This window comes from Scyliorhinus torazame, chromosome 19 (assembly GCF_047496885.1).
Source record: "Scyliorhinus torazame isolate Kashiwa2021f chromosome 19, sScyTor2.1, whole genome shotgun sequence".
In the NCBI taxonomy this organism is placed as follows: Eukaryota; Metazoa; Chordata; class Chondrichthyes; order Carcharhiniformes; family Scyliorhinidae; genus Scyliorhinus; species Scyliorhinus torazame.
This window is the reverse complement of record NC_092725.1, coordinates 78326215-78351897: the sequence shown is the minus strand read 5'-3', so window position 1 is coordinate 78351897 and position 25683 is coordinate 78326215. Positions and strand designations below refer to the sequence as shown.

General features: G+C 42.1%; 1 protein-coding gene and 1 long non-coding RNA gene across 12 annotated transcripts in view; one reads left to right on the top strand and one right to left on the bottom strand.

Annotated features, from left to right (window-relative positions):
* wnk1b (WNK lysine deficient protein kinase 1b) overlaps positions 1-25683 on the bottom strand; it is a 254162-nt gene that overhangs the window by 131235 nt on the left and 97244 nt on the right. For all 11 annotated transcript variants that reach the window (XM_072484582.1, XM_072484581.1, XM_072484577.1 and 8 more), the window contains exons 3-4: positions 24247-24467; positions 23026-23183 (exon numbers count right to left, since the gene is read on the bottom strand). In XM_072484582.1, coding sequence (XP_072340683.1) covers positions 23026-23183; positions 24247-24467 — 379 coding nt within the window. The remainder of the gene's footprint in view (positions 1-23025; positions 23184-24246; positions 24468-25683) is intronic.
* The window catches only part of LOC140396244 (uncharacterized), a 56958-nt gene that overhangs the window by 4047 nt on the left and 27228 nt on the right, over positions 1-25683 (top strand). Inside the window, exons 2-4 of the long non-coding RNA XR_011936494.1 lie at positions 8098-8325; positions 10753-10903; positions 21034-21180. This is a non-coding gene — a long non-coding RNA (uncharacterized lncRNA). The remainder of the gene's footprint in view (positions 1-8097; positions 8326-10752; positions 10904-21033; positions 21181-25683) is intronic.

Here is a 25683-nt window from a genome sequence, read left to right as displayed (position 1 = left end):
AGGCATTAGAGGAGGAGTTTGAGTTGCTGGGTGGGAACAGGTTTCGGTACCTACAGGTACGGGACTTTGTCCGGAGGCAGGTTCCAAGCTTTCCTCCCCTCCCCCCGAGGGGACTACAGGATAAGGTGATGTCAAAAACGGGGGTTTTGGGGGGGGGGGTTCTCGGAGATATACAATGAATTGATGTACAAGAAATTGATGGAGTGGGAAGGGGTCCCAATCGGGGAGGTGAAGAGGAAGTGGAAGGAAGAGTTGGGAAGGGAACTGGAGGTCGGACTACGGGAAAAGGCCTTGAAGATAGTCAATTCATCCTCGTCTTGTGCCAGGCTTAGCCTGATCCAGTTCAAGGTGGTTCATCGGGCTCATATGACTGTGGCCCGGATTAGTAGGTTTTTCCAGGAAGTGGAGGACAGGTGCGGATGCTGCAGGGGAAGCCCGGCGAATCATGTGCATATGTTCTGGGCGTCACCGAAGTTGAGGGGATTCTGGCAGGGATTTGCGGACGTCATGTCAGAGGTCCTGGAAAGGAGGGTGACTCTGAGTCCAGAAATGGCAATATTTGGGGTATCGGAAGATCCGGGGGATCTGTGAAAATTACAAATGCTTCAATAAAAAATGTTCTAAAACTGATGGATCCACAGAACAAGACAGAAAAGACTTCAAAACACTGAGCTGATCTGGCAGTATCTATGGATAAAATTGAGTTGAAGTTTAGACATGAGACCTCTCATCAAAACTGGAAAAAGGGCGGGGGGGCAGACCAGGAGAGATTAAGTGACAGACGCTTTTGTGGTGCAAGGCCATCGGATCCTGGGACAATGTGTGAACGGCAGGATCCCTGAATAGCGGTCATCCGAAAGCTAAGTTAAAGGATATAAGAAGTGTCCACCAGCACTTTTAACCAGTGGATTGACAGGTTTCACAGCATCATCTCTTAATATCAATGTTTTTAGTAATAAGTACTTTTCAGTTTTTTGTTGTTGCATTCAATTAGTCTTGTGCCTTTTTTGAATTATCCAGAAGCATATAGTTCTCCATTGCCAGATCAGAGTCGACTTGCCAAACAATCAGCACCCCTTTTCTCTTATCATACAAATTGTTATCATTTGAAATTTGTCATTCTTGGGTTTGTCCTGATGAATGCAAGATGAAAAGCTTCAGAAAGGTGTCTCTCTTTTCAATGATATTCAAGTACAGTGCTACTAACCAACTCAATTCTATTTAAATCAACAATTTAGTATGGTACTCAATTATGCATTCAGGCAACTAAGAATTACTCTCATTATCAAGTATATTTTTTATTTTGCACTGGAAACACATTTATGGACATCACAGATATAACCAAATATAACAGATATGACAAAGTGCTAGGTGTGAGTTCCAAATTGAACAGGGCATTGTGACTGCACACTGTTGGGCTCACATTGAACAAGCAGCTGAGCAGAGGAAAAATAGAATCCGAGATATACAATTTCTGGCAGGAGACAAAAAAGATGCCCTCAGTCTTGAAAGTATTGAGTAAAACTGATTGTTTTTTTATTTCAATGCTGTTTATGGGACCATTCTGAGACAGGTAATTTTCCGCATTTCGGTAAATGGTGGGGTGAAGACAGCAAGAATATGGACAATTATAGAGTTGGAGTAACACAGTACTTGGTGGGTTGCAAAGGTACAGAATGTTAGAGAGGGAGGGGAAAGCACATTAAAGATTTAAACACAAGAAATAGCACAAACAGGGCATGGGGTGTCTGCAGAATTTTTGTAACATGGGAAGAAAGCTTTAGAAGCAAAAAATTGAGAATTCTTAATCTAGAGTGCATGCAGATCTTGCTTTAACACAAGGTTTGCATTGTTATGATGTACTAGTCACCTTCATGAAATCACGATATCTTTCCAAAGGTCATAACTTCCGAGTAATGGCTGTACTTCACTGTAATTTGTTTATTCCAACAAGTTGTTCGGTGAAAAAAACAATTTAAAACAGCATTTTTTTCTCTCTGGCCGATTGCCAACCTATGAAGCATTCATTTTATTGCCATAAAACACTTCCTCATGGCGCAGAACTGTACCCACCTGAAGCCATTGCCGAGAAAATGCAAAAAACTGCACGTAAAATGGCCCTTTTAGGATCAAAATCATTAAAGTTATAACCTAACAGCTCCCTCAAACGTAAAATTGGTTTTGTACTGAAACAGCATTTGACAAATAACCCACGTGAACTTCAAAAACCTTAGTTGAAAGCTAAATCAGTAACTTGATAAGTGAATGCACAACACAAAACTAACAATTAGCAATTGATCTTATATTCAAGTCACACAGTGCACAAAAAGGAATTTTCCAGTTCATATGGAGGTTTTTTCCAGCAGTGTTAGTTGAGAAGCAGAGGGAGCGATCAGACTTCTTTGGGTATTCTATAGGCCTCCAAATAGAGAGAGACACATGGTCAAACAGCCTGCAGAGAAATCACATAGATGTGCAAGAACTATAAACAGATGATACTAGGGCACTTTAGTCACTCAAATGCCAACTGGGATATCAAGGAGGGGGGGGGGGGAAATACAGAACTTCTTTGATCAAGATTCTCTCGGCCCAAATAGCAAGAAGGCATCGTTGCATCTGGTGTCGTGAAATGAAATGGGCCAAGTGGATCAAATGTCTTCGGGGAACATTTGGGTCAGTGTGATCATTGTATCATACAGTTTAATAAGCAAAGGAGAAGAGCAAGGAACAATGTTTGTTTGTTTCTTTAAAGTAAATTTAGAGTACCCAATTCATTTTTTCCAATTAAGGGGCAACTTAGCGTGGCTAATCCACCTACACTGCACATCTTTGGATTGTGGGTGTGAAACCCACGCCAACACAGGGAGAATGTGCAAACACCACACAGACAGTGACCCAAGGTCGAGGTCGAGCCTGCTACCACTGCGCCACTGTGTTGCCCCGCAAGGAACAATCTTATATAGAATTTCTAAATTTCAAAGCAACTGATTTCAATGTCATGAGAAGGGACCTGACCAGGATAAAATGGAACGGGAAACAAGAAAAACTTAACTGAACAATGGGTGATCTTAAAGAAACATATGCTTCCAAGTACAGGCTAGCTAAGATCCACCAAGAGCAAACGGTAAGTGAGCCAAAGCCAAGTCTCGTCAAATGCGGAGGGAGCTAGAGATTATGATGAAACAAAAAAAAAAAAAAAAAAAGGGGGGGTGTTTAAGGCATGTCAAGCAAATTCTTCAGTTGAGAACCAGGTCAGTGCAATAGGTTTAGAGGGAGACCTACAAGAAAATAAGGCTGGCAAAGAAAAAGTATAACATTAAAGGGGACCCAAAAATCTTATACCAGCATGTAAATAGTAAGCAAGTGGTAAGAGGTGGAATAGTGCTTATTAGGGACAAAGAGTGATATGTGTTTCGAAGCACAAGGCCAGAATACCCAACGTCTTTGTAAAATGTTTGGGAAAGAGGAATCTAACAAAAGTCGATAGAGAGATAGTGGAGGCAATTGATAGTGTGAAAATTGAAAGGGACAAAGTGCTCGAAAGACTGGTTATGCTTATAGCAGTTAAGTCATCTGGGTGGGTTGGAGTTAATTAAGGGACCAGCAAAGATTTGTAGATGGCAGATTGTGCTAGACAAATCAAAATTAAGTTTTCTAGTGAAATAAGAGAAGATTGATGGGTGGTTAATATGTTATCTACATAGATTTTAAGAAAACATTTGACTAGGTATCAGATAAAAGGGATATGGAATGAGGGCCAGTGTGCAATTGGATTAAAATAAATTGGTGTATGGACAAAGTAAAGTCATGGTAGCTGGTTGTTTTCCCACAAGGGTAGTAGTGTTTCCCATGGTTCAGGGCTAGGATTGTTGCTTTGTTTTAATATACATAAATGACTTGGATCTTGGAAGAGTAATGTTTCAAATTACCCATGCACAAACATACGAATCAGGGGCAGGGACAGGCCATTCAGCCTGTCAAACCTGCTGTACCAGTTACTAAGATCATGGCTGATGTGATTGCGGTTTCAACTCTACTTGCCTACCCCATATAACCTTTAGCTACGCTTGTTGATCAATAATCTAATTTAACTCAGTCTTAAAAATATTTAATTACCCTATAGAAAATATTAAAATTTCCCAATGATACCAAAGTTAGAGTGGCATTGAGGATGAGATGAATTGCCTGCAACAGGACATAGATAAGACAGCAGAACGGGTAAACAAATGGCAGATAGAATTTTATACATAGAGTGTGGTGTGATGCATTCTTTGGGCAGAAGGGGTAGGAAAAAGCAATATATACTTAATGGCACAATTCTCTGTGAGCAGGAAGAGGAACCTAGTGCTGCAGGTACATCAATCTTGGAAGGTGGCAAGACATGTGGAGAGTGGTTAGTAAAACATTTGGGATCTTGGGCAACTGGATAGGCTACAGCTAAAAGTATTGTATCTTCTTATTTTCATTGGCAGTCCCTCAGGATAAAGGACGATTTGCATCCACTCTGATTCAATGGGTTTTGAAATGGCAGTTAGTCCAATGTGCAATCTGCAGACTATGTTGGAGGTTTATGCACTCCGCCCAATTCCTCAACTTCACCTCTGCACAATCCTGAAGTCTCTCCTGAAGTCCTGAACCTGAAGTCCCTCAATGTGTCTTGGCAAATGAGTTTCTTCCATTTTTTAAAATATAAAAGTATTTATCCACAAGGTGGCGCAGTGGTTAACACTCACGTGCCAAGGACACGGGTTTGATCCCGGCCCCAGGGCACTGTTCGCGTGGAGTTTGCACATTCACCCCGTATCTGGGTGGGTGTCACCCCCACAACACACAGATGTGCAGGGTAGATGAATTGGCCGTGCTATATTGCCCCTTGATTGGTAAAGAAGAATTGTGTACTGTAAATTTAAAAAATTAGTATTTATCTACAAGATGTGGCTATCACTGGCTCGACTGCACTGGTTACCCATCCCTAACCGCCTTCATGAAAGTGCTGGTGAGCCACCTTCTTGACCCACTTACGCCACATGGTGTGTAAGTGCACCCACTATGCTGTTAGGAAGGGAACTTCCAAGATTTTGACCCAGCAACAATGAAGGAACGATGATAGTTAGCATAATGTTTGGTTTGGGGGGCAGTTGTCATGTGGTGGTGCTCCTATGCATCTGTTGCCCTAGTCCTGCGAAGTGGTAGAGGTCACAGTCTTGAAAAGTGCTGTGGTAGTAGTCTTGAATTGCAGCAGTGCATCTTCTAGCTGGTAGACACTGCTGCCATTGTGGTGGAGGGAGTGAAGGACACAGAGATTCAAGAGTGGACCTCGGGTAGTAATGGCAGAAACCCTCAACTGCATTTAAACCCTGCATTTGAAAGAAACATATTTCAAGTGTCATAATATACAGTTATAGACCAAGAAGGAAAGTGGAATGAGGCAGATAGGTCTTTTTCAGATAGCACAGACATGGGCCAAATGACCTCACTCTGCAAATTGCCAATGTTTCTTCATTTGTATCCTTACCCATCCTTCCCAATCACCTAATACCATTTCACCCTCAATTCAGCACCCATCCGCATTCACCTGTTACATTTCTGCCCCATGTCACCTGTACCACTCCTTCCTTGCATGTACACTGCCCCTTCTAGCTCCCCACATCTATCCCATTAGCTGCAGAGATCTCTCCCCCCAATCGTCCAGCTTTCCCCTCTGCCTGGACACCAGGTTCAAAGGAATTTTTTTTTTTTTTTTTTTTTTTAAAAAGGCTTGTGCCCTGCACATGTTGTGCAACAGCCTATAGTTCTATTGAATAGGGAGGAGAATGGCTCCAACAAGGTGATGGGAGGGAAGGCACGGTGACACAGTGGTTAGCATTGCTGCCTCAGCGTCAGGGACCCAGGTTCAATCCCAGATTTGGGTGACAGTGTGGAGTTTGAACGTTTTCCCAGTGTCTGGTTGGGTTTCCTCCAGGTGCTCCGGTTTCCTCCCACAGTCCAAACAAGTACAGGTTAGGTGGATTGGCCATGATCAATTCGCAGAGTTACAGGGATAGGGCGGAGATTGGGCCTTGGTAGAGTGCTCTTTCGGAGGGTCGGTGCAGACTCCATAGGGCCAAATCCCTATGGATTCTATGGCTGGTGAGTGTTGGGGAAAAAAAAACTTTGCTGACTACCTAGAGGAACAAACCCAAGAGATATCTCATGAGTGCAGCAACATCACATAGCACAGAGAACTGAAATTCATGCATGTTAAATATACATATCTTATAATGGAAAGTAATACCCAGGTATGAAAAAGAAACTGTAACAGGGGAATTGAGGCAAACAGGATGGCCATTCCACTTGATCTTTTCAAATGTAGCTATCTCTGTTTTAGTGAGTTCTAAGTTTTATAAAACCAGCAGTGTTTCAACAAATACACTATCAGACAATGACTGATCAGCACAAGGGTAGACTTGGGAATGGGGAGGGGGTCTGGTGTCTGGTAGCACTGGGTTCACCTTTTCAAATCTAGTGGGATTTTGATTGATTGCAGGAGTTGCAAAGTTGGGAAGCACAAAAAGTAAGGCAACAAAAACAATAATATAAGTTCTTGAATCTGGAAGCCTAGGAAAGGAAGATCCCAACATCCAGGAGCAGTTTTGCATTAGGGAGCTGTAAAGATTTGGTCATGAGGATTTCCAAGTACAAAGTGCATACTCGGATCTGAACGTGTAAGAGGGAGAGATGAACCGGTTAACATGTTTTAGCAGTCATTCAGATCTGGTACCATTAGGGGAGGCAAGATCTAGCAGCCTTAGAGGAAGGTGGTCTGTGAATTGGACTCAAATAACCGTTGACCCTTTTGAATCAAATGTCACACGACTCTGGGCAATTATGCTGTTAAAAACTCGTTACATTGTTGTTCCTATGGTCAGTGGTTCCAACCCTTCGGCTCCTATCTTAAAGCATTAGTATAGAATCATAGAATTTACAGTGCAGGAGGCGGCCATTCACCCCATCGAGTCTGTACCGGCCCTTGGAAAGGGCACCCTAATTAATCCCACACCTATCCCTGTAACCCAGTAACCCCACTTAACCTTTTTTGGACACGAAGGGCAATTTAGTATAGCCAATTCACCTAACCTGCACATCTTTGGATAGTGGGTGGAAACCGGAGCACCCGGAGGAAACCCACGCAGACACGGGGAGAACATGCAGACTCCACACATAGTGACCCAAGCCAGAAATTGAACCTGGGACCCTTGAGCTGTGAAGCAACTGTGCTAACCACTGTGCTAGCTTGGCACCCTTAATGAGTATGCCAATTTACAATTTTCAAGAGGACTCGTAGAAAAAAAGGACCATCTCAAAACACAAAAAAATTTAATCTCATAACATTTGTATAAAATGTGCACTTTTATGCCAAAGAAATGATCCAGTAAAGAAAAATGTTTCAATTATATTTTCACCTAAAAAACAGGGTGGCTTGCCATGACTGACATGTACAGCAGCCAAACAGATGGAAATAAACCAGAACTGCTGCCATCACATACCTTGCCTAAATTAGCAGCTTGTGACAGTAAAGGAGCAATATTTTAACTGTGAAATGTGCCTGTAATAAATGCTTATTTCAAAAATAGCGAAGAAACTTGATCTTCACAGAATATAAAAGACATCCTTCATGCAGCTTACATGAAACATGCTAGAAAATCAGAACAAAATGGCATAATCTTAAAATGACAGCCAAGAGTGAGGAGTGAATAAGGATGTCATCACACCAAGGCTATTGGAACTCTGGAACATTTTTCCCTGAAAAAGCTGTGGATGTTGGTACAATTTAACTTTTTTAAAAGTCTATTTTATCAAAAAGCCCAAGGAGTTGAATGGTCTCCACCTGCTCCTGTACGAATATAACATTTATCATTAGATTATAAAACTCAATCTTTCACTTCAAAAGGTTCCCAATAACTAGATTAGGATATACACCGGATTGAACCAACTGAAAGTATGGGAATACATAATGGAATAGCATGTAATGTAATTGTGTGCAAGCAGCTGAATAAAATGTCTGCATGATTAATTTTTACTTCTGAACATTCCCCTGCATCTCTCCACCCCCTTCAGGCACAAAACAATTCAACCTGTATTTGGATCAAGGTCGACTGCACTCATGCTGTGGAGTACAGTTAAAAGATTAAAAGGGAGTCCACAGAACATGTTGCTTTCTGCTAAACAGATCACTTTTTGAAACTTCATCTTGCGCAAAGACTGTGGCAACACCACTCGGAAACCTTTGTGCAGTAGTCATGGATTCAGTGGACCATGGGGTTTATGATTGAGAAAATGAACCTGGTAAGTAATTGGCAAAAGAAATTCAGAGGTAAGTCTTGAATCTCTCAGCCTTGTAATCCAAGACTGGAATTGCAATCAGGAAAGTTGCTATTTGACACACAAAATCTGGAATAACGGTACCGAATTCACAGGCTGCTATGTGCCTGAGTGGGGAAGAAGTAGGGTCAAGTCCCATGCCACTTTTTTGTCAGTCTGCACCACATTAAAAAAGGGCACATCAAAGAAATCGTGTGTCGATCAGTTATAATCACATCCCAATGCTTATTTACACTGTGTGTTTGCAAAAGCTAATTTCCTCAATTGCGGGCAATATGTCAGACATTCAAAAAAAAAATTCAGAAAAAGTTTTGAAACTCCCAAACACGGAGCGGGTTTTAATAATAATCACTTATTGTCAACTAACTGTTCATGCCAGCGGCAAATTCCGGTCCCACGCTGACACACCGGTTTCCCAACGGAGAATGGTGCTATCAACAGGAAATCCCGTTGACAACGGTGGAACCATTAGATCCCGCTGGAGGGCCACCACTCCTCACCGAAAAACAAGCGGCAGGCTGGTTGGTAAATCCCGCCCTATATTTTATTGCTTGTTATTATATAGGAGTTCCTATTAGCTTTGACAGAATTTGAAGTACTCGAGTGATGATATTATTTGCTTCCTTGATTTTTGGGAAAGAAAGTAGAAGGCAATGGAGGGAAATTTCATTTCATTTCAAGAAACCTTAAGCCCCAGTCAACATTCTCACTAATCCAACAGGAGTAACTGGGAGTTTTTTGAGGAAGTACAAACATGTCGACGTGCATTTAACATCTTAGGGTTTCAATAAATTTTGCGACTGAAAATCATGGGAAGTTTGGGGATCTTGGAAACATTCAAAAAGGTTTCTCCAAGATCTAATTCATATCAAATTAAAACCACAGGACTGGGGACTGTAGTTCGTCTAAAACAGTTACCTAAAACATACAGCAAAGTAACAGCCGCTCGGACCAATTAGTCTGGCCGGGGGTTTCCACAGAATCCCCAGGTCATTTAGCCCATCAAGTCTGCACCGACCTGCTGAAAGAGCATTCTCCCGTGACCCAATCCCCACACATTGATCATGGCCAATCCAACTCACCTGCACATCTTTGGAGTGAGGGGGGAAATCAGAAAGAAACCTTAATGACACAGGAAGAACATAAAAACTCCACACAGTTGGAATCGAAAATGGGTCCCTAGTGCTGTGACGCAGCAGTGCTAACCACTGTGCTCCATAGATATCCTCAAATTCCATCAAAAGTATTTCAGCCTTTCAGTGCATCTTTTTATTCCCTTCTCACATGTGCTTTATAATTCTTCCATGAAATGTGAGCATCACTGGTGGGATGGTGCCCATTCCCAATTGCCCTCGAGAAGCCTTGACTGCGTCCTTGACTGCAGCCCATCTAATCTATGTATACCTACAGTTCTGTGAAAAAGGAAGCGAGTTCTAGCTTTTTGTCCCAGCCGATATGGCTACAAATCAGCATGGTGTGACTTAGAGGGGGACGTACAGGTGGTGATGTTCCCATGTGTCTGCTGCCCTCGTCTTTCCAGATGGTTGAGGATGCGGATTTGAAAGGTGCTGTCGAACGAGGATTGGCAAATTGAAGTGCATTTTCGATATGGTATACACTGCTGCCACTGTGCATTGCTGGTAGAGGGATCGCTTCATCTGGTTTCTTTTGCATCCAAGCTATTTGTCTGAAGCACATTTTAATCAGAGAATTTATTTCTCCAGTCGATTTATTGGCAACTGTTTTGTATTTATGATCTGTGGTTTTGGATTCTCCCATAGATGAAAATATTCTCTCTACTATACCCTGTCCAACCCATTCATAATTTTCAATCTCTCTAAATCTCTTCTCTGAAGAAAAGAGCCCCAACCCCGTTCCAGTTTTTCCAAACAGTTGAAATCTCTCAGTTCTGATACCATTCTTGTAAATCTTTCATTCACTTTCATCAGTACTTCAATATCCTTTTTTATTGTATTAAGACCAACATAATGTTGTAGGGAAGGAAAATTGGAGGCAGTTTGTAATCATGACTGTAATCTTCCTCACAGCAAGACCCGGAAACCTACCTTGTATACTTGTGGGAAAGGCATTCTCATGCAAAAGTCAACCTATGATATTTGGTTCAAAGAAAATCTGAGTTTTTCGTACAGCTCATACAAAAGTCAACCTTGATTTTCCAAGGATCAAAGCGTAAAATTTTTAATTTTCCTTTTCCATGGAGCCATTAGCTGAACAGGATCCCACTCTCAGTGAATCTGCCCGAACCATGACAATGAATTCATCCCGGTGTGTCGTATTATCTCTTGTTGGAAATCTATGCTTATAGCTCCTGCAGCTGACTCAAGGGGGTGTTTGTGTTCTATTGATTTGATTTTTCTCTGTTTGTTTCAGAAAATCTTCAAAAATGTGAGGTTCGAGTTCCACGGCAGAGAAGGGAAGCTGGATAAGTTGCCTTCCAGAGTGGGATAGGATGTGCAGTGCAGTGAGGAGCTAGCCCACCATAATGTTGTACATTTGGAAAATAAATGACATTTTATCAAAGGTAATAATTTTCAGGCTTGCAGTCATTCAAGGACATGGTTACGGCACAGATCCTCTTTCAGGGAATGCAGAAATGTTTTTACAAAATATCTAATTGTCAAATCACTCGTGCCCACAAGGTGGGGTCCAAGCCACGTTACTGCTATATGTTGAAAATAAGCCTCTGACTATGTGCTTTTTAGTCGACGGATCCACGGTCTTTTTTAGGATTTCACTCAAGATTTTGTTTAGGTTTTTGTTTAATGCTATTATCAGCCCATATCAAGTAAGCATTGTCTACCCTTCAAACGATTGTGTGTCAAAAACAACTCTTAATTTTTGCCAAAGTCATCTCAAAATTGTGACATTTATATGGGTATACAAGTTTTAAAAAAACTGCACCTGAATATGTATTTTACGTCCAAGTATGGAAAAGGGGAATTAACTTGACAATCTTTGTTAACATTCACTTATTTTATTCAATAGATGGCTACACTTCATATTGTGCAAAAGACAGCTACTGTTTCTATCTTTTTAGAACCATAAATAGTTACAACATCGAATGAGGCCATCTGCTCATCATGCCTGTCTGAGCTCCCTCCAAGTGCAACTTACCCACTCCCACTTTTTCCCCATCTTGTTGCAAATTTCTTGTCTTCAGATAATTATTCAATACCTTTTTAAATATGACTAAATCTACCTCAGCCTTTTCAGGCAGTTTGTTCCAGATCCTAACAACTTGCTGAGTAAATGAAGTTTTTCCTCATGCCATCTTTGTTTCTTTTGCCATTCACCACGCAACCTCAAACAAACACAGCTGCTCTATTTACTCTGTCCAGACGCCTCAATTTTGAACACCTCCATCAATTTCCTCTCAACTTTCTATTCTTTCAGAATAACAGCTCCCGCTTGTCCAATCTACCATCGTAACTCAAGTCCCTTTCCTCGAACCATTATTGTAAATGCTTTCTGCACCCTCTAATGCCGCAAATTCTTCCTACAGTGCCTAGAATTGAACACAACACTTTTACGTGATGTGGGCTTCGCTGGCTAGGCCAGCATTTGTTGCCCATCCCTAATTGCCCTGGAGGTGGTGATGGTGACCTGCTTTCTTGAACCACTGCAGTTCATGTGGTGTAGGTACACCCACAGGAAGGGACTTGCAGGATTTTGACCTAGCAACAGTGAAGGAACGGCGGTACATTTCCAAGTCAGGATGGGAGCCAAACCAATATCTTATGAAGGTTCACCACAATCTATGTTGTAACCTCCCTGCTTTTGTTCTCTGCGTCTCCGTTTATGAAGCTCAGGATGCCATCCAGTGTCTCAACTTGCCCTGCCACCTTCAACAATGCATGTACATATACCCAGGTCCCACATTAGAATTGACACCCTTCATTTTATATTGCCTCTCCTCTTTCAAACAAAATGCATCATTTCATACCAAAAGAAAAAATGCTGGAAAATCTCAGCGGATCTGGCAGCATCTGTAAGGAGAGAAAGAGCCAAAGTTGAGAGTCCAGATGACCCTTTGTTGAAGCTAAAGGGCATAGAAAGTGGGAGATATTGATACTGTAGGGTGAGGGAATGAAAAATGAGTCACAGCCACAGAAAGCAAGGGAAAAGAGTTGTAATGGCAGTCCCAGAGAGAATTAAAGGTGTGAATTAAAGGCCAAACAGCATAGAAACTAAAATCAAAGGATAAGTGTGACAGATGTAGATTTTTTTTTTTGGGGGGGGGGGGGGGGAAAGAGAGAAGAGAGAGAGAAAGGGAGGGGGAAGCAAAGGGGATAAAGGCAAGGAAAGGGGGATAGGAAAGGGGGATAAGATAAGGGGAAAATATATATAAAGAAAGACAAGGAATAAAGGGTAAAAGACAATTAAATATGAAATGGAATGAAAACAAAGGGGTCAAGGTGGGGTAGAGCTAATCATCTGAAATTGTTGAATTCGATATTGAGACCGGAAGACTGTAGCATACCTAACTGAAAGCGGAGATGCTGTTCCACCAGTTTGCGTTGAGCTTTACTGGAACCTTGCAGCAGGCCAAGGACAGACCAGGGCATGGGAGCAGGGTCTTGTGTTAAAATGGCAAGCAACGGGAAGGTCAGGGTCCTGAATGCGCACAGACCGAAGGTGCTCAGCATCATTTCATACTTCTCTGCATCAAATTTCATTTGCCACATATCCGCCTAATCCACAAGTTCATTTGCATCCTTTGAAGTTAAACACTACCCTACTCTGTTCACAGTAGTTCCAGTTTTGTGTCATCTACAAATTTTGAAATGCGTCTGTGCATCCAAGTCTAGGTCTTAAATATAAATCGGGAAAAACAGGGTCCGAATAGTAAAGTCACAATAGTCCAAGATGGCCAATGACTGCTTTCCCCTTTGAAGGGGAGAGCTGACTGGTGGTGATTTAACCTGAGGATCACCGCTCAGGCAAGGGGCAAGGTTGAGATGGCAGGCCTTCATGAATAACCTCAGCCGGTAAGGGTGTTAATAATAATCCCAGTGGAACCACACCAATCTCAGGATTACTACCAGTGCCATGTGCTAGTCAGAGTAGAAACGACAGGATATAGAGGACGAATGTGTGGCTGAAAAGATGGTGAGGGAAAGGGTTTCCGATTCTTGGGGCATTGGGACGTTCGGGGGGAGGTGGGTCCAGTGCAGACTGGCCGGGTTATACCTGGGCAGGACCGGTACTGATGCGCTTGGGGAGGTATTTGCTAGTGCGGTTGGGGAGGGTTTAAACTAATTTGGCAGGGAGATGGGAACCTATGTAAGGATTCAGAGCAGGGGGAATCAAGGACCAGAGAAAAAGACAGCAGGGAGAATAAGAAATGTGATAGGCAGAGAAAGCAAGGGCCAGAATCAGATAAGGACACAGTAAAAAAAGACAATAGGAACAGGACATCGAACATTAAAAGGACTCGCCTTAAGATTTTGTACCTGAACGCTCAGAGCATTTGAAACAAAATGGATGAATTAGTTGCGCAGACAGATGTAAATGGTATGATATAGTTGGGTTTACGGAGACATGGCTCCAAGGTGACCAAGGATGGGAAATAAACATTGAGAGTTGTTCAATTTTTAGGAAGGACAGACAGAAAGGAAACGGTGGCAGATTTGCATTGCTGATTAAGGAAGATATTGATACAATATTGAGGAAAGATATTAGCACAGACAATGTGGAATCTGTATGGGTCAAGTTAAGAAACACTAAGGGGCAAACAACATGTGTATGGGTGGTATAGAGAACACCAAACTGTAGTAGTAATGTTGGGAACAGCATTGAACAGGAATTCAGAGATGCATGTGATAAAGGAACATCCGATTATGGGGGACTTTAATCTGCATATAGACTAGGTGAGTCAAATTTGTCGCAGTGCAAAAGAGGAGGAATTTCTGGAGTGTTTTCGGGATGGTTTTCCGGACCAATATGTTGACCAACAAGGGAACAGGCCATCTTGGGCTGGGCATTGTGCAAAGAGAAAGGATTAGTTGGCAACCTACATGCGAGAGAACCCTTGGGGGATGAATGACCATAATATGATAGAATTCTTTATCAATGTGGATAGTGAGGTAGCTGATTCGGAGGCCAGTGTCCTGAATCTCAATAAAGGTAACTATGGGCGGCACATGGCACATTGGTTCGCATTGTTGCCTATGGCGCTGAGGACCTGGGTTCGATCCCGGCCCTGGGTCACTGTCCGTGTGGAGTTTGCACATTCGCCCAGTGTCTGCGTGGGTTTCACCCCCACAACTCAAAGATGTGCCGGTTAGGTGGATTGGCCATGCTAAATTGCCCCTTAATTGGAAAAAAAAAAATTGGGTACTCTAAATTTATTTTTAAAAATAAAAGTAACTATGGTGGTATGAGGCACGAGTTGGCTATGATGTACTGGGAAACATTATTGAATGGAAGGCAATGGCAGGCATTCAAGGAATGAATAGGTGAACTCCAAAAATTGTTCGTACCTATTTGGCATAAGAGTAGAAAGGGAATGGTGGCCAAACAATGGCTTACAAGGGAAATTAGAGATAGTATTTGATTCAAAGAGGCACACAAATTCGCAAGAAAAAGCAATAGACCCGAGGATTGGGAACAGTTTAAAATTCATAAAGGTGGACCAAGGAATTGATTAAGAAAGGGAAAATACAGTATGAAAGCTAGCAGGGAACATAAAAATCAGACTGTAAAAGTTTCTATAGGTCTGTGAAGAGAAAAACATTGACAGTCAGAAAAGGGAGAATTCAGAAGGGGAACAAAGAAATGGCTGAGGAATTAAATTTGTACTTCGTTTCTGCCCTCACAAAGGAATACATAAATAATGTACCAGAAGTTCTGAGTAAAACAAGCTTTAGTGAGGGCTGAAAGAAATTAGTAGAGAATGGTTTGGGGGAAATTAATGGGAATGAAAGCAGGTAAATCCCCAGGGCCTGATAATATTCATCCCAGAGTAGTTAAGTGGCCCGAGAAATAGTAGATCCATTGGTGGTCATTTTGCAAAATTCTTTGGGCTTTTGAATGGTTCCTACAGATTGTAGGGTAGCTAATATAAATTTGTTATTCAAAAAAGGAGGCAGAGAGAAAACAGGGAACTGTAGACCAGTGAGCCTAACATCAGAATTATCAAGGATTTAATAGCAGAGCATTTAGAAAGCAATGGTATAATCAAAATCAGTATGGATTTACAAAAGGAAAATCATACTCGACAAATCTATTGGAACTCTTTGAAGATGTAACTAGTAGAGTTGACCATGGAACATTGGTGGATGAGGTTAATTTAGACTGTCAGAATGTTTTGGACAAGGTTTCACATAGCAGATTACCATATAGAGTAAAAGTGCATGGGATTGAGAGTCAGGTCTTCAGAAGCTGGTTCGCAGACAGGAAGCAAAGACTTGGAATAAATTGGCCAGCAGTTTGATTAATGAGAGTACAGCAGGGATCTGAGCTAGGACCCCAACTGTTGACATTATATATTGATGATTGGGATGAGGGAACTAAATGTAATGGGCTGGATTCTCCGATTTTCAGACTAAGTGCTGACATCGGCATGGAAACAGTGGCGTTTTACGTCAGAAAAAAACGGTGCACCGGCTGCACTGATTCCAGGACCGTTGGGGAGATTGCAGCCGCGCCGGGTAAAGCTCCTGGCTCCCATGTCAATGGCTGAGACCGTGGCCTTGCATGGCGGCGGTTGCGCCGTGCAACATGGCACCGGCCGCGTGCAGACCCGGCCTGCAAAATAATGACTCCCAGTAACCCCCTCGCCACCTCCAGACACCCCACCCCCCACTGCCATCGGGAAAACGGCCCATCGGGAACGCAGCATCGGGGGAGGGCCGCAGGTGACATCCTGAGGCGTGCCATGTGTTTGTGAGGGCGGGGAGCATCACAAACTAGCGCTGCCCCCGATTTCGGTGCAAACAGGGATTCTCCAGCTGATCGACGAACACTATTTCAGCGTCAGCGATCGGAGAATCCCGCCCAAAATCTCCAAATTTGCAGTTGGTTGGGATGGTGAGTTGTGAGAAGTATGCAGAGATGCTTCAGCGTAATTTGGACAGGCTGAATGAGTGGCCATAAGCAGTATAACCTTGGTAAATGTGAAGGTATGCACTTCGGTAGCAGAAATAGTAAATCAGATTATTATTTGAATGAGTGTAAATTGAGGGGGCTGAATATTCAGCGAGACCTTGGTGTCCTCGTGCATCAGTCGCTGAATGGAAGCGCGCAGGTACAACAGGCAGTAAAAAGGGCAAATGGCATGTTGGCCTTCATAATCAGCGGATTGGAGTATGGGAATGTTTTACTGCACTTTTATAGGGCATTGGTGAAGCCACGCCTGGAGAATTGTGCGCAGTTTTGGTGTCCTTATCGGAGGAAGAACTTTCTTTATATGGTGGGAGTGCAGCGAAGGTTTGGAAAAATGCTAGGGTCTGATATTAATAACGAATAATGCTCGCAGAAATTGCTACAAACCATTAATGGAGAGTAAATGCCTTGCCTACAATAGCAAACTATAATTATACAGGTAGGTAGAACTGCAGCTCAGTCTAAATGGATTTGGTATCCATCATAGATTCCTGGGATGGCAGGACTGTCATATGAGGAGAGACCAAGTCAGTTAGGCTTATATTCATTGGAGTTCAGAAGAGCGAGGGGGGGTCTCATAGAAACTTATTAAATTCTAACAGGATTAGACAGGGTAGATTCAGAAAAATGTTCCCAATGGTGGGGAGTTCAGAACTAGGGTTCATAGTTTGAGGACTGAGGGGAGGAGAAATTCACTGCCACAGAAAGTAGTTGAGGCCAAAATGCTGCGTGCTTTTGGGGGGGGGGGGGGGGGTATTGAATTTGACCATCAGCCATGATCATTACAAATGGCAGAGCTTTCTCCTACTTCTATTTTCTATGTACACCTTCCGCAGTCCAAAAAACAACTCTTCAGCACGACTCTCCATTTCCTGTTATACAGCCCATTTCATATCTAGACTGTCACTGCCCCTTTTATTCTATGGCTTAACTATCCTGCCAAGCCTATTCTGTGACACTTCCTCAAAAAACCTTTTGGAAGTCCACATCAACCCCAATTTCCTCATCAACCCTCCCTGTTATCTCATCAAAAAACAAAGTTAGTTAAACATGACTTGCCCTTCAATCTGTGCTGGATTTCTTTAATGAATCCACATTTTTCCAGGTAACTGTTCATTTTCGCCCAAATTATTGTTCTAAAGGTTTTGCCACCGTCAATGTTAAACTGACTGCCCATAGTTGTTAGAGTCACCCTTACACCCATTTTTTTTTTTTTTTTAATAAAAGGACATAACTTTGCAATTCCTTAGTTCTTTGGCACCAACCCTGTATCCATGAAAGATTGCAAGGTTATGGCTAGTGCCTCCTCAATTTCCACCCTTACTTCCCTCAATACCCTTCGGAACATAGAAACAGGAGTAGGCCATTCAACCAGTCAAGCCTGTTTCATCATCTTATATGATCATGGCTGATCAGGCAGTTCAATGCTTTTTAAACCCACTATCCACATAACCTTTGTCATGTGAGAGTACCTTTAAGAAATGGGTGTTTTTTATAGCATAGCTGTAGTGGGTGTACCTTTAAGAAATGAGTGTTTATTACTGCAGTGATGTCAGAGTGTGGGTGGCACTGGACTGTCTGTCAGCTTTTACTTCGCTTTGGGCTCGCAGCTACAGGGTGTTGGTTACGTTTTAGAGAGCTGGATAGCTGCAGGCAAAGCAAGCAGCTGTAAGGATCTCTCTCTGCAGGCTGCAGACTGACTTGAGAGCTCATTTGAGGATTTCAAAGTGGTACATGTCTCAGTAGAGAAGTTGAACCTGATGACTTTCTGGAAAAGGTTTTTTTTTTGGTCTTATGGATGTTGCAAGGAAAGATTAAGAGTTACTTATAGGGTACTGTACTCTTTGGGGGATTTATTGGTGTTGATAGTTGTTACGATGTTTACTGTGGGTTTATAAAGTGCTAACTGGTTTCATAAATAAATATTGTTTTAATTTAAAAGTACTGAAAATCTCTGTTACATTACACCTATAAGGTAGGCCCGTGAGCCCCCCATAACCCACAATCTAATCAAAGTTGTGGGTCAGGTGAACTCCATGATTTAATAATAGGAGATGGGGAAATGGCTGAGGAGCTGAACAGGTTTTTTGGGTCAGTCTTCACAGTGGAAGACACAAATAACATGCCAGTGACTGATGGAAATAAAGATATGATAGGTGAGGACCTTGAGATGATTGTAATCACTAAGGAGGCAGTATTGGGCAAGCTAATGGGGCTAAAGGTAGACAAGTCTCCTGGCCCTGATAGGATGCATCCCAGAGTGTTAAAAGAGATGGCTAGGGAAATTGTAAACGCATTAGTGATAATTTATCAAAATTCACTAGACTCTGGGGTGGTCCCAGAGGATTGGAAAGTAGCAAACGTGACACCACTGTTTAAAAAAGGTCGGCCGGCAGAAAGCGGGTAATTATAGGCCGGTAAGCTTAACTTCGGTTGTAGGGAAAATGCTGGAATCTATCATTAAGGAGGAAATAGCGGGACACCTGGAGGGAAATTGCCCCATTGGGCAGACGCAGCATGGGTTCATAAAGGGTAGGTCGTGTCTGACTAATTTGGTAGAATTTTTTGAGGACGTTACCAGTGCAGTAGATAACGGGGAGCCAATGGATGTGGTATATCTGGATTTCCAGAAAACTTTTGACAAGGTGCCACACAAAAGGTTGCTGCATAAACTAAAGATGCATGGCATTGAGGGTAAAGTGGTAGCATGGGTAGAGGATTGGTTAACTAACAGAAAGCAGAGAGTGGGGATAAATGGGTGTTTCTCTGGTTGGCAACCTGTAACTAGTGGGGTCCCTCAAGGATCTGTGTTGGGCCCGCAGTTGTTCACAATTTACATAGATGATTTGGAGTTGGGGACCAAGTGCAATGTGGCAAAGTTTGCAGACGACACCAAGATGAGCGGTAAAGCAAAAAGTGCAGAGGATGCCGGAAGTCTGTAGAAGGATTTGGATAGGTTAGGTGAATGGGCTAGGGTCTGGCAGATGGAATTCAATGTTGCCAAGTGTGAGGCTATCCATTTTGGGAGGAATAACAGCAGAATGGATTATTATTTAAACGGTAAGATGTTAAAACATGCTGCTGTGCAGAGGGACCTGGGTGTGCTGGTGCACGAGTCGCAAAAAGTTGGTGTGCAGGTGCAACAGGTGATTAAGAAGGCTAATCGAGTTTTGTCTTTCATTGCTAGAGGGGTGGAGTTCAAGACAAGGGAGGTTATGCTGCAATTGTATAAGGTGTTGGTGAGGCCACATCTGGAGTATTGTGTGCAGTTTTGGTCTCCTTACCTGAGAAAGGACATATTGGCACTGGAGGGAGTGCAGAGGAGATTCACTAGGTTGATCCCAGAGTTGAGGGGATTAGATTATGACGAGAGGTTGAGTAGACTGGGACTGTACTCATTGGAGTTTAGAAGGATGCGGGGGGATCTTATTGAAACATATAAAATTATGAAGGGAATAGATAGGATAGATGCGGGCAGGTTGTTTCCACTGGTCGGGGAAAGCAGAACTAGGGGGCATAGCCTCAAAATGAAGGGAAGTAGATTTAGGACCGAGTTTAGGAGGAACTTCTTCACCCAAAGGGTTGTGAATCTCTGGAATTCCTTGCCCAGTGAAGCAGTTGAGGCTCCTTCTTTAAACGTTTTTAAGAAAAAGATAGATACCTTTCTAAAGAATAAAGGGATTCGAGGATATGATGTATGGGCCGGAGAGTGGAGGTGAGTCCACAAAGATCAGCCATGATCTCATTGAGTGGCGGAGCAGGCTCGAGGGGCCAGATGGCCTACTCCTGTTCCTAGTTCTTATGTTCTTATGATACACTTTGGGGCTCTCTAAACCCTGGCCCATAACACCTTTTACTGAATTGTTGGATCCGAAATTGATCAATCTCTACTTTAAACAAATACAATGACTGAGCTTCCACAGGCCTCTTTTTACTATTTATATGCTTTTAGAAGATGTTTGGATTCCCTTTCATCTTGGCTGACAGTCACTGCCCATGCTCTGTCTCTCTACTGCCCTCATTTCTTCCTTCACCTCCCCTCAACTTCCTATACACAACTTGATTCTCACTAGCATTATCAACATGACCTGGCACTTGCATCCTTTTTCTGCTCTCCCTCATCTGAATGGGTTTATCATACCTACTCTCATAAAAATGCACCTCGACTGTACCTGAACCATCTTCTTTTTAAAGGCGGCCACTGTTCCTCAACTCTTCTAAAGTATTTATCAAATTTACACTTCTACCAATATTTAGTCACTTGGCAGTGGCTGGATGATGGTTTTAAAAATGACAGTCTACGGCGCAAGCAGAATCTTATCTGCTGGTTGGGCACATTGCAGCCCTCAGGACTCAATGTTGAGTTAAGCTCCATCTTAAACCCTTTTAAAATATTCCCCTCCCACACCAGTCTGTCTTTTGTTCTTAAAGTGCTACATTTTGTTGCAATCTCTCACTTCAATATCTAACACAAGTGCCCTCTCTTCAGTTCTGATTAAGAGCCTGAAAGACTCAAAACGTCAACTCTGCTTTCTCTCTTTACAGATGCTGCCAGACCTGCTGAGTTTTTCCAGCATTCTCTGTTCTTGTTTTGAATTTAATGTTCCTGAAGTTCTGCATCTCATCCCATTAACATCAAAAAAATATGAAGTACTCCCCCAAGTGGAACAAGGAGATACTGCTGGAGAGCAGGTACATGGTGGGTGAAAGCTCCATGATTGGACAAAATGAGGTAGCAATGCACAGATGATAATTTTAAAAACCTAAGAGGGAAAAATCAAGTCTGGGGGTAACTAGAAATAAGCAATCCCAGCTTTGGAAAATATGTGGGGTTTAAAATTGATCAAACCGAAAACCTAGATTTTACAGTCTTGTTTGGCTTAGCTGAGGTGTCTGGACAGGAAATGGAATAAATGCCAAAGCAAAGTTTTTATGCATCAAGAAATCATCTTGGGTCTCCTTGCTGATCTACAAGTTGAGGCAAGTGGTAAAGAACTAGGCATCAAAAGGATACACATGGAATTCCAATGATTGAATTACGTCAGATTCAAGGACCAGCATGATGAAAGGAAGTGCCCAAGAAAGACAATCTAGCAGACAATTTGGAAGAAATGTTCTGGAGTTCTGAGAGAGCATTGTACCTTAAGAACAGAAGGTAGGAGATGCAATAAAAACAGTGGATACATAGGCCGAGGGCAGGTTTTTTGATGGGAGGCAGGGGTGGGTTAGATCATGACACTTTAAAGTGAATACCTGCATATATTTTAAATGTAAAAAAAGGGTTTCTGCCTCTACCACTCTTTCAGGCGGAGAGTTCCAGGTGCCCATCACACTCAACATGCCTTAAATCCACCTGTCAAATACTTACAATCTATAACCCCTTGCAATTGACCTCTCCACTTAAGGAACTGGGTCACTCATATCCACCCTATCTGGGCCTCTCACTATTTATATTCATTAATTAAGTCTCTTCCCAGTCTTTTTCATTCCAAAGAAAATTACCTTGGCCTGTACAATCTTTCCTCATAACTAAAATTCTCCAGCTCAGGCAACATTCTTGTCAATCTCCACTGTACCCTCTCTCATACAAATCACATTCTTCCTGTAATACAGTGACCAGAACAGTACACAATACTCTAGCTCTAGCCTAACTTGTGTTTTGTTCAGTTCTAGCATAACCTCCCGGCGCTTACATTACCTGCCTCAGTTAATAAAGGAAGTATCCTATATGGCTCCTGAACCACCTAATCTATCCACCCAACTTTGAGGTATCTGCACTTCAAAGCGGCTCTCTCGGTTCCTCCCACTTTTCAGTACCGTAACATTTTAATGTGTTTTCTCTGGTCTTGTTTGGTCTCCCAAATACAATACTTCAAAATTTCTCTGAATTAAATTCCATTTGCCACTTTTCTGCCCACTTGGCCAATCCATTCTTTGATCAGCACCACAAAAAGCAAATAACCTAGCAAAGAGTCCTGTGGAACCAGCCTTCCAGTCACAACACACCCAACCATTACCCTATGCTCCCTGTCACTGAGCCAATATTGCATCCAACTTGCCACTATCCCTGGATCTCATGAGCCTTTACTTCTCTTCTCTGGCCAGTCTCCCATAAAAGGCCTTCAAATAAATTGCTCACCACCGATGTGAAACTGACTATCCTGTGCATTGCTTCTTTTTTAAACCATGGTACATTAGTAACTCTTATGGTAACATGTCTATAACCAAAAGGAATTGGAAATGGTAACTCTTTATGGTAACATGCCTATAACCAAAAGGAATTGGAAAATGGTCAAAACTTTTGTTATTTCCTCTGTTGCTTCTCTTCGCTGCCCAGAAACAATTCATCCACAGTTGGCCATTTATCTACTTTCAAAGATGCAGTGTTGCTTAAAAACGGTATTTCTTCACTCAATGGTAACTACTGCTAGCCCCACACTTCACCAAACTGTGCCAAAATAATTTTTTTTTTTAAAATGAGAACTTGAAATATACTATTAGAGGTAGCCAAAATCCACAAATCTAGCATGTACTTACACTGGTTACTCTACGATAGATCTGAGCAGCATTCTGGCATTCCGAGTATGGGTATTCTGAAGTTGCCATCTCTAGCATACACATCCCAAAAGCGTAAACATCAACAGACTCGTCATATTTTTCTTCGTACATCTCAGGAGCCATGAACTCAGGGGTACCTTAAATTAAAAGAACGTTTCAGACTCTAACAGACTGTCTCAGTGAGTAGAGGCTGTCGGTACTCACCGATGGATGACGATGACCTGTGGGGGAAGACAAAGCGGAGGCGAAGGAGAGTCCTTCTCAGTTACTCAGCAACCTACCAACTCAAGCTTTCTTCTGCAAGGCATCCTATATGGTGTTCAGCAGAGTTTATCCAAGTCACCCTTTACAACTGAACAAAAACTCCTGCAATTACTAATTCTATCCATTTTGCCCAGAAAGAAATACTCAAATTTTAAATGCTCTTCGTAATGGAAACACATCTATATAACAGTTAATTGCAATCTTTTTTGTTCCACCTTACAATAATGGAAAACCAATTACACTGCAATCTGTTTAGACAGCCCACCGATAATCTAATATTCACAACAATTTCATACATGTTGGACATCGAAATTCCTTGCACTGCAAATTACTACAAACTCAACATTAAGATATTAAAAAGTTTGTGTTTTCAGTTTGATTTCCAGGTCAATCTTCACAGATTGAAATTATTATTTTTTTTTAATAATCAGGCCAGACCATAGCTGGTTTCTGACCAAAGATGTTTTTTTACACCCTGTATCAGTAACCAAGTTGCCTTGCAAATGAAAACTGGCACATAATTAATCAAGTTGGAACATTCAATAATTTTGATCTTCAAATCATCAGAAAGGCAACTCACCACAGCCTTTATCTACAGCACTTACCGTTCAACTGCAGTACTGTTAGGTCTACTGCAGCTGGGAAAAGTAGATGTCCTACAGTTGAAAATACTTAGAATACAGAAAATTGAGTAAAGAGGGCTCAGCATGATATCCAGACAAAAAAAAAAGACCCTGCGTATAGTTTCAGGTATTGAAACAGGCTTTCATAACAAAGATTAGAAAGCAGATGAATATTATAGCACAGCAAAGTAGGTCACAGCTTTATTCAATCCAATAACGTAGACTAAACTATTTCGAAGTAATAATTTTTCTATTTCATTTTCAAAAGCCAATAGCACACAAATTAAGCTTCACTTAACGACAATTAACTTACCTATCACACTTTTAGCAAATGATGCTCTTTTTAGTGTAGCAAGGCCAAGATCCCCAACTTTAACTGATCCAGTAGGGCCTGTAATGAAGATGTTGTCACATTTCAAATCTCGATGGATGATGGGTGGTGTACGAGTATGAAGAAAATGAAAACCTTTCAAGATTTGACGACACCAGCTTCGAAGCACTTTGATTTTCATTACCTTAAACCGCTTCAAATAACTGAAAGAAAAATTGAGAAGACGTGATATCACAAGAAAATGCTGTTCTAAAAATAGCAACAGTCCAATATATGTGCAGCTCTGGTGGATAGGCCATGCTAAAACTGCCCATTAATGTCCAAAATAAGGTTAGTTGGGGTTGTGGAAATTGGGCCTAGATAGGGTGGTGTTTCAGAAGGTCGGTGCGGACTCGAAGGGTCGAATGACCTCCTTCTGCACTGTAGGAATTCTATGGATTCTAAATTAACTGACTGGATTTCGTAGTTCTGGCAATTCGGTTGTTGTTAAACTTCAAAAAAGTTTTTAAAACTCTCCAGACCAAATGCTCTACAAACAATGCTAGATTTTGAGGCATTCGATGCTTAGCATGTTGTATGAGCACCTCCATATGCAGATCAGCATGTGACTGTACTGGAGTTTTAAAAGGCATAAAAGAGCTGGTTCAAAATCTCTTTCATTAATGCAATGCTTACCTAAATGATAGGGTGGCACAGTGGTTAACACTGCTGCCTCACAGCACCAAGGACGCGGGTTCAATTCCAGCCTTGGGTCACTTTCTGTGAGAAGTTTGCACTTTCTCATCGTGTCTGCATGCTCCGGTTTCCTCCAAAGATGTGTAGGCTAGGTGGACTGGCCATGCTATATTACCGCTCAGTGTCCAAAAAAGGTGTGTAGATTAGGTTAAGGGGTTATTAGGATCGAGCGGGGGACGGAGCTTGGGTGGAGTGCTCGCTCTTTCAGAGGGTCGGTGGAGACTCAACAGGCCGAATGGCCTCCTTCTGCACTGTAGGAATTCTATGATTCAATGATAGGGCATTGGGTGGCAAAGTGGGTTAAAACCCTGTATTTTCACTTCTGGGTTTATAGCCATCCCAGAACTCTATTGGATTTAAGAATCATAATAAATTTCAGTTGTCCAGAATTTCAAAAGATATGGGCTCACATAATTTACCCATTTGGTGCCATTAGCAATTGGATGAAGAAGCCTCAAGGATGACTAGTGAATTCAACTCCGTTTGTTCTGCTAAACATGACCCGAGCATACTTGCGTTTAAATTAAGTGCAGCAGATATTGTGCACACTTCTTTCAGTCCCCATGAAAGTTTACTCTCTCCCCCACCACCCAAATAAAACAGAGTATTCATCAATCAATACAATAAATTTAAACAACTGGGATGGATTCAAATCCAGGCCGTAAAAGAGCACTATGCTAACCT